At 27.2% G+C, this 9868-nt stretch overlaps 1 protein-coding gene across 1 annotated transcript; it reads right to left on the bottom strand.

Annotated features, from left to right (window-relative positions):
* Positions 1 to 794: 794 nt before the first annotated feature.
* Positions 795 to 9356, bottom strand: LOC119675654. The gene is made up of 2 exons (XM_038086861.1): positions 9107 to 9356; positions 795 to 1024 (listed from the first exon to the last, which is right to left on the bottom strand). Exons 1-2 carry the CDS (start codon positions 9291 to 9293, stop codon positions 795 to 797), a joined length of 417 nt encoding a protein of 138 aa, XP_037942789.1. The 5' UTR covers positions 9294 to 9356.
* Positions 9357 to 9868: the final 512 nt, after the last annotated feature.

The following is a 9868-nucleotide window of genomic DNA, read 5'->3' as shown; positions in this document are numbered from 1 at the left end:
TGGAAAACAAATTAGTTTAATATTAAAAAACAAGGGCACTGACTTTCTATATTATATATAAAATATTGGAACTACGATGAGTATATTTTATTTTTTCCATATATTTAAATAATATAAATGTTTAATATCAAATTTTTGTGAATATGAAATATATTAATTGAAAAGTTATGTAGAATCGTTTAAAAGCCTACCCCAATAACATTTTCATTCCAATATGTATACTCGAAATATGCCATAAATCCCAGGCTACTTGGTCATATATTTCTGCAATATTCAAGGACATTTCACTTTCATGTACATACTAGAATATAACATAAAAATATTTGTAGGGAACTAATTTATGGTAATGTGTTTTCCTTTTTGGACGGACATTTATTTTTAACCAAAAAAGAAAAAAAACAACAAATTTATTTTATTATATTTTAAATATTTTTTAATATAAAATTTAATTGGCTGATTTGGTTCTTTGGGTTCTGTTATATACCAACACAACCACACTAATATATGTCTCGCCTCTATCTATAAATATAGCACTATGTAATAACTGTTTGTAACAAAGTAACCCAAAAAAACTGTGTTAACAGAATAAAGTTAATGAAATTCCGTGTATGTACACGAACAAAGAGAAAGTGAATAAAGTGAAAGCAGACAGAGTGCGAACGAATACAGAAATGTCAGGAAGACAGTGTAACGGTTAAAAATAAATGTAAGTATAACAATAAAGCTAGTGTCCTTGAAATTGAGTTCTACATAATCACATTCTTGCTGAAATTGTTATACAATTTATAACACAATTAAAGCAGGCAAACGAATATACCATACATGTATATTGTCATATACATTACTACTAATTTGTATTTAATTCTTATTACTAATTCATACTCACCTTCCTCCCTGTCTCGTTCAATTTTAGGATGGATTTTCTTATGATCGGTCGAATTAAGAAAATTCAAGTCAGTCTGCGGCTGTGAATACGGTATTGATATATTTTGCCCGTACTGCATTGTGTTGTTGGCAGCCGAAACTACAATTAAAATGTGTAAAACATTATAAAAGGATTTTAGCATAAAAAATATAATATAAATAATATATAATTACACATTTTAAAATGTTATTGAAAGTTATAATTTTCTATATTAAAATATTGAAAAAAAGTTTAAAGCCAATTGTAGAATTGCAATGCTCAACCGCTACCACACACCAACTGATTTCATTTTAGGAAAGCGGCCATCGCTTAAGGTTCGAATTTTCCCAGCTGTCTATAAATTTTTTTCCAAACGAGTTTTGCCGAACTAAGAACGAACTGCGTACGTTTGGGAGGAAATATACATAAAGGGAGCAGATAGTAAGAGGTGCCACCTATCGTGTCTGTTGAAGAACAAAAACAGCAAACAGCAAACAGGATTACATGAACACAACACCAGGAACACATGTGCGGTGCGTATAGCCATTTTGCAGTCGGCAATTTTGTTACTGTAATTTTTACTGCTGATATATTTATGGGTCTGCAACGGTTTCCAAGGCCATCCGTTGATGAACAATTTTGTGTGTACATTTAAGGTTCCGCACAAGTAAAGCACCTAGCTACCACATACTAGTGGAAACGAAAATCAGAGGACAAAGAAAATGAAAATGCCGGCCGGTCGAGTTAGCTGGTTTATGTATTTGTATATTTGATTATGTATATAACGGAAGTGTTTAATCAGCTGAGAGGATACGTGCGTGGGTGTTAAAGAAAAATTATATGGAATAATTATTCACCTTCGTTGCAAAGAAAAAAATAACTTCAGACAATTTTCAATATTTATTTTTTTAATTATTAATTATTTCTAAGTAATTAATGAAGACTATAAAAAAATAATGATTTAAAGAGAGTAATGAAAGTTTTATAAAATTAAAACATTTTTTTAGTTCCTTAAAAAAGATAAAAAAATATTAGAATGGTCAGTCATTAGTCATAAAAAAGTTTGAAGTTGATATACAATATTAAATTTAACTCAATAAGATAATATGCTATTAAGTTTAAAAAGTACTTAAAAGTATCTAAAAAGTACTACAACTTGAAAATAGATATTATAGATATTTAGATATTTTATAAGTGAGAAGAAACTACAACAGATTACATGATTTTATTTAAGTTGTAGTGTTTAATTAATTAAACTATGTGGTTAATGTTTCAACTGCAAATGTTTATTATTTAAATTTATAATATGTTATAAATTTAAATGTAGATTGTACAAGTAAACCAAAAATCCAGATCACTACGCAGAAGGTGGTCCATAATTGTGGGTATCTAATTCTTAAACGAACAAATAATTAAAAAAAAAATAATAAAATACCTATTTTTTTAAAACCAATTAAGTCTCACAATAAAAGGAAATAATGTATAACTAACATTAAAATACTAAAGAATTAGAATCTTTAACTCACTATTAATATTTGATAGAATTGTGCAGAAAACACGATTTAAAAATTTCTAAAAAAGAAAATCATGTAAAAATTATAACAATAATAATATTAACATACGAGTATCAATGTTGAAGTATTTTCTAGAAAGTCTAGAAAGCATCGTAAGTTAGCTGGTTGAATTAGATTTTAATTGATACTTTTTCCTGTCCTTAGCCTACTTCAATCGGTCAGCAAAGGGCATATATTTTTAAATAAAAAATGAAAATTTTAAATTTATTTTATTTCTAAATATTCTTCATATTACATTATCTAACTTAGTACATTAGATCTCTGGAATGGCGATATACCAGTATCTATTCTGGTACAGCCATCCAAACGTCAAGTATAATAGTTGCACTTATTGCAAAATTTTAATATATTGCATACTTTTCTTATTGCATTTCTTATTGAATATAAACATTAAATATTTAATCATTGCGAAGGAGACAACAAATTCATGTAATAAAGAGTCCTTAGTTTAAATAAAAATTATTTTTTATTAATGCAAAATGAAATTTTTTAGAAATAGAGTTATGAAAATTTGATAACATTTATTTATACTTTTTGTTCAGCAAAATATAGAATTTTATAAGAAATGATTTCCTTTATTTCAAGCTCAGTCAAATACACAACATTTGCTGTGCAGGCAGGCAGTCGTTGAACGATTTGATGGCACATACGTTTTTTTCTTATATAGAAAGCAAATCGCATTTCACTTTTCACTTTACTTTCACACATAAACAGCGAATGATGAGTTTAGTTGACTACTCTCCCGATGAGAAAGTAGAGTAAGCCGAGAAGAAACGAGTACAAATTGAGAAGAAATGGTAAGAGTAATTTCTGACTGCTGACTACTGACTACTGACTGCTTATTGCTTACTGCTTACTGGTATGAACAATTCCAACCCCATTTCAACGTAAAACAAAATTAAAAAAGGAAATAGAGAACATTATAAGTTAAGTGAGAGTGGAAAGTGGAAAGTGAGTGTATGAGTTGGAAAATAGGAAATGAAACCGGTATGCTTGGTATGGTATAAAACTTTAAATGTGTTTGTAGAACTTCAAATACGAATACTAAAGCTAAAGCTAAACTTACATAAAATTAGAGAAAGAGCGAAAGCAAATAGAGCAACGATTTGGTGGGGTTGGTATGCATACCAATTTACCATTCACTATTCTGGACTGAGGTAGCCCCCAATATTGGGGATGTTTCGTATATAATGCTTTTAGCCACAACAGTCTGAGTATGATATGGGTTTAAGTAAAACATTCAAGGTTTGAGTCACAATGGTCATATATTCATAAAGTACATAATATTAAAGTAGTTTTTTTTTAAACGTTAATTTTCAAAAAAAAAAATATTAAGAATATATTTATTCTATATTAAATATATTTAATTATAAAGAGCATAATTAAAACTTAACTTGTGCTATATTTTCAACAGAACTTAGTGCCGAAAACAAGAAATATAAGCATATACATATTTGAGCCAATGCATATATGCCTATGTATGTATAAAGCGTTTATGGTATAAGGAGGGTGATTTTAGCAGCAATCAAGCTCCATTTAAGTTTCCTTAGCTTAGAATTGCCATGCTTGTTGTTGCTATGTTGTTAAATGTTCGGAAGGGAGTACATTTAACATACATGTAAATAAATATGTACAATGCTTATGTACAATACTTGAATAATGTACATGGATTCTTCATCATTATTGTCATCATAATTGTATTAATATATTGTATATACACTAATAATTATATCACAATTAACACAAACTACTAGTTTCCTTTTCCATATAAAACAGAAATACTATAAGACAAAAATTATAAATTTACCAAGATGGTCAACAAATTCCATGACTTCAAAATTAGTACAGTATTATTTAAGAAGATCTTAAATAATATTGTACTTCATAAATAATACGGTAACGTTCGCACTTTATGATGACAAACATAACTTGATTCACTTCGACATGATTCATTTTCAAATTTTGGTTCCACAAGAAATGTAAGAAATGTACAAATTCAAAACTACAAAATTACAAACAACAAACATACGATATATTTTTACTTCTATTAAAAAGTATCACTACGTGTTCCACTAATATGCATTGTCTCCTGCTAAGACTTAAATATAGTTGATTTAATACACTTAGAGTTCTTAGAGTTTTTTCCCTCCAGTTAGCTTTAAACTTTGTTAAACGGAGCGGTTAACCGTACATCTAAATTTTAACTGCAAAAACAGTGGAGAGGTTAAATAGTCAAGAAAATATTTTTGCATAAAATAAAATTGATATAAATTATGAAATTATATATAATGTAATATAAAAATTAAACAAAAATGAATTTATTATTAACAAAAATAAATAAAAATAAAATTTTAAATTAAAATTTCAATATAATTTTTTATATATATTTTAAATTACTTTAACATTAAATATCTTTGAATCTAACTAATAAAAGCAAAATTGTAAAAATTGCTCTTTGTTTTGTTTTCTAACTGAACTGCTACAGTAATAGAACTGAAAAAGTAATAAATGGACGGTAGTAGGCTTTGATTGGACTATTCAATATGTGTGTTAAATGTATTAAATACTCATTGATTAAACTTTACCGAAGTTAAAAAGGACGGATCTTAATGTTGCGATTGTTAATTAAACTTGAGAGATGTTAATGTCAATATGTACAAATATTCATAATCATACAATATACAAAAATAAAGTTATTTAACTTAAAAAAATACAATTTTATTAATATTCATTTAATTCATGAACTACTTTACAGAAAATTTTTAGAATGTTATAAAAAGTATCACCGAAAACTTTTCATACATACCTTTATTTTTTTTCCAAAAAACATGATAACAATTAACTTAAGCAAATTAACTTTTAAAACTTAAAAATAATTAAAATTTCTATTATAAATTTGTTAATAAGATTATATCCAGGTTCATCGATTTTATTTTGTAGAAATCTGTAACGAACGTTTTGGCTATTGCCTAGTCATGAGACTTATCGGTGGTTGGTGTTGCTGATGTAACCGCAGCTTAACTGAACTTTAAATGATGTGTCTTCTAATACAGCCCATCTCATCAGCTCATCTCAAACTTTTATATTGGTTTATAAGAATTCCCTATCGTGCTTTGAATCTTATTTTAGCAGTTATTTGGGGTTTTATCTATTTTATGATTATATTCGGTAATATTGTCATATTTTCTGAGCTAAACCGCCTACTTTAAAATTCAACTCCCTAAATTTACCAAACCCTTTTATTTAAATGTGGGAAAAAATGTATAACATTTTCTATATTAGATGCACTAATGTAAATTAGAGATAAAATAATGATTTGATGTAATAACATATATTATATATAGCATTGAGCAGTGAAGTTAATAGGTAAGCCCATAGTATATATATATTTATATATAATTTTTTGATAGAGTAATGTAGCACCATAATAAAAGATTTCCATTTATTTTTCTACCATATTTATAACATTATAGATTTACTCCGCTGCTTGTCTTTTGTATTGTAGTTTCAATTTCAATTTGTAGTAACTTCATATTTACCATATACTAGAAAAACATTGTATGACTATTCGTTAATGTATATGTATATTTTTTTATTTCATTAAGACAGCTCTAGTGGAACTTCTTCTGCTTCGTTGGAGATGGTATTATAATGGTATGTCGAAATCATTTATAAAAAATTAAGCAATGTATAGCCTTTCCATCAAAATTCTCTATTTCCACTTTCCAATTTCTTTATTAATATCATATCCATTCGGTATCTTCTGAGAATTATTTCAGTAAGTATTATTTCTTCGGTTATTTCTGAGTATGTTATGAAATCATCTTTTTACAAATTTACGTAGAATTTGTTCTATTTGTTCTGTTTAGAAAAATATTTCACAAACACATAATGGAACGGACAATACGCATGATTTTAAAATGAGCATCATAAATTTGATCCTACGACAATTTAATGCACAAATTTTATACAACTACAGAAATGAAGATATAGCTTTTTTAGTTAAGACCTGTATATACATTTTGAACTACAATATTATGCTAAAATACATCCCTAAATATTGAAACTTCTCAGTTTGATAAGGAAGTCTTTTTTTGTATTCATTTATATTATATTTCGGAAACCTGGAATCATGGACGATTAATTTTAAATATTATTTAACTTATCTTGCACGTATTTACGCTTTTACGATAGTTTTAATTTATCATTTATGTGGTAGACCAATTCAAGTCTGCTTTAAGAGATCAGTAAGTTCAACTGTAAAAAAGATTAAAGCCGAAAGTTGAGCTCTGTCTCACTCTAAAGGTAGTAACAAAATAATCTGACGAGAATTGTCAGATGCAGTGAACAACTTCTGAAACTATCATATGTACGTCCGTCGAATACGTGATATTTGTTTCTGACATTGCAATAGTTTTGAACTCAGTCTGCATGCATTCTCTGTCTAATAGGTCAAACGCCTTTTCATACAAATAATAATTATAACATCAGTTATTATCACCGAAGTATTCGATAATTATTCAAAGTTGGTTTCTTAAATCTATACCAGATCTGTTTACAATATGTTATTTTATTCCCACGGTAATTGTTGCAGCTTCTTATATCACTTTCATACACAGTTTAACAATGTTTCCTAGTTTTTAAACAATATACATTTATATATATATTGTATTTATTATTCTCGAATCTAACTAAAACTGGTGAAAAAACTGGTTATAATAATAGTGGGCCTATTATGTATAGTACATGTGCAGAAAAAAAACACTTTTTGTTGATCTAAATATAAAATATGGTTACCGAAAGCGTCGCAACAGCTATCTTTATGGATGCCAATAAATGTTTCATAACTAGAGAAAAGTAAAGACTTTCATAAAGCATCAACTGCTTTTTAAAACTGTTATTATGAAACACACGATTCATATATGCGAAATCTACAATTTTTAATTCGTTGTAAACAAAATAATTTTTCGTGTGTTCCTTTTACTTTTAGAAACAGATTGTAAGTTTTTATTTTTGATAAAAAAGAGTAAGTAAGTAAAACTACTTACTCTTTGTCATCAATCAATCTGCATATCGAGATTCCGGATAAATGTAATGGTCAAAGTTCTTCTGCAATGAAAAACTAATTTTAAATTTACAACAGTTGTAATAGTATTGTTATAAATTGGTTTCAAATGATTGAATTTGATAATATTATTAATAATATTACTGAAGAATGTTGGATACCTATTAGAGGCGAGCCGAGAAAAACTGACAGTACGTAATTATATTAATATCAAATAGTAAACTGAGTACAGAATTAAAAATTTGATAATCCAATAAACCTATATCACTATTCGATCTATCAAATTAAATATAAAATAAAAAACAAGCTGTTTTCTCAATAACTGAGATTTTCTATAATTTCCTGGTTTACTCTGCAGTGGACATAGTATAGTATAAATTGACTATAGATTACATCCTTCCCATTATCAATCTTTTATTATTATTCTTTTATATATATATATATATATATATATATATATATATATATATATATATATATATATATATATATATATTACAAAAAAAACCAATTCTGAAATTTATAATATCGAAATCGAAAAGACATAATCTAGAAAAGAGATGTAGATTCTTCTAATCAGATTTAGTATGAAAAAAATCTGATATTCTTATTTAAGTTTTAAAATACTGACCTTAACCCTTACGAGATGATCAAAAGTATAAGTCATTGAATATATAAACAAAAAATTGTTTTAATCGTGATAATAAGAAGTAATTTTTTTACTATTTATTAAAATGTACTTTGTGTAAAAGCAATCTAAATTGTAATATTGATCAAATTTTTTTTAATTTGCCTTCCATGTTTAAAAATCCTTTTACGTTTATCATTTAAGTATATTATTTATTTAAGGATCATTGAACTTAAAAAGCTTTTTGTTTTTTTTCGATGTCATGGCAATAAAGCATATAAATATAAATATCATGTAATAAAAAATTAATAGGGATTAATATTGCATTATTATAATATGAAAAGAATTCATTTAGATTTAGTTCACATATTTAATGATAAATTAGATGCAGAATTAAAAATAAATTGAATTTTCCAAGCACAAAATTGAAAAAGAATCAAGTCTGATGAGTAAACCAAGTTAGTTTCAGTAATTGTTTGACTACAAGAGGGCATATTAGGTATTCTATAGGAAATCATTAAAAAGCTACAATACCGTTTATTAAAAACGTGAATCCCACCCTCAGAAAACAAGCAAAATAAAATGCAAAAATTTTTAAAAGCTATTAGAGTTCATTGCACATTATAAAGTGAGCCAAAGCAATGTAAATTTAAAACAAAAACAAAAACAAAAACAATACGAAATGGAGTAAAATACAGGAAAATGTTTTGGGGGTGGGTGGTCGTGAGTCAAACCTTTTCATCTAGACATAACTGATATAACGAAACAAACCAAGTACCAAGTACAATTTACGCGCACATACGTATGACATGTGTGTATTTATATTGAGTATAAGTATACACACTTTTCATTTACATACATACCATACATATGTATATAAGAAGTTCAGAAATTCTTATTAAACTCGAAAATAATCGATAAGAATACCAACTTACCGTTTGGTACATTTTGATTAAAATGATTTCCATTTGTTTGATACCGTTGCACATGATTATCAGTAGACGTATTACCATTTATACCTGGTGTTGAGAAAGCACCTGGTGTTTGAGTGTCGTGTCCAAACTTAGCGGCAAACTGGTGTATACCAGAAAACGGACCTCCAAATGCTGAGAAATTCATCATCACACTTAATGTTTTCTTAATTCCACAATTTTATTAAATAATTTCAAAATTTCAAAATTTTAAAATAATTCAATTGATTGGCTATAACTAAAACAATCAAACAGTTATATTAATTTATAATATAATAATAATAATTTTCTTATTAACACAAATAACAGCAAAATAAATTCGCAAATTTGCAACAACTTTCGTTTTCCGCGTATGCAATCAATGTTGCATGAAAGGATTTTCTATAGCGGTGATTTAATCACGGTACACACACCACTAGTCTTTCACTATTATTTGCTGATAGAGACACATACATATAAATAATATGGCGGCGCTGATAGTTAATGAATACACTCTAAAGTTGGGTACCCATTGGGGGAGAAATTTATTTAAAGATAAACAATTTTTGTGCTTACTATTGCTGTATTGAACTTTCAGTTTCAGTGCATATATGTACGAAAAATTTTAATAGGAACAAACTAAACTAAACCGGCACGACGAGCGCCCGACACCGAACTAACCGAACTAAAACCGAATATATACATCAAAAGCCGCTGACGTTACCACGAACCTTCAAATCAATACAT

Source organism: Teleopsis dalmanni, chromosome 2 (genome assembly GCF_002237135.1).
Source record: "Teleopsis dalmanni isolate 2A chromosome 2, ASM223713v2, whole genome shotgun sequence".
NCBI lineage: Eukaryota > Metazoa > Arthropoda > Insecta > Diptera > Diopsidae > Teleopsis > Teleopsis dalmanni.
The sequence above is the reverse complement of the archived record's forward strand: the minus strand, read 5'-3'. Positions and strand labels throughout refer to the sequence as shown.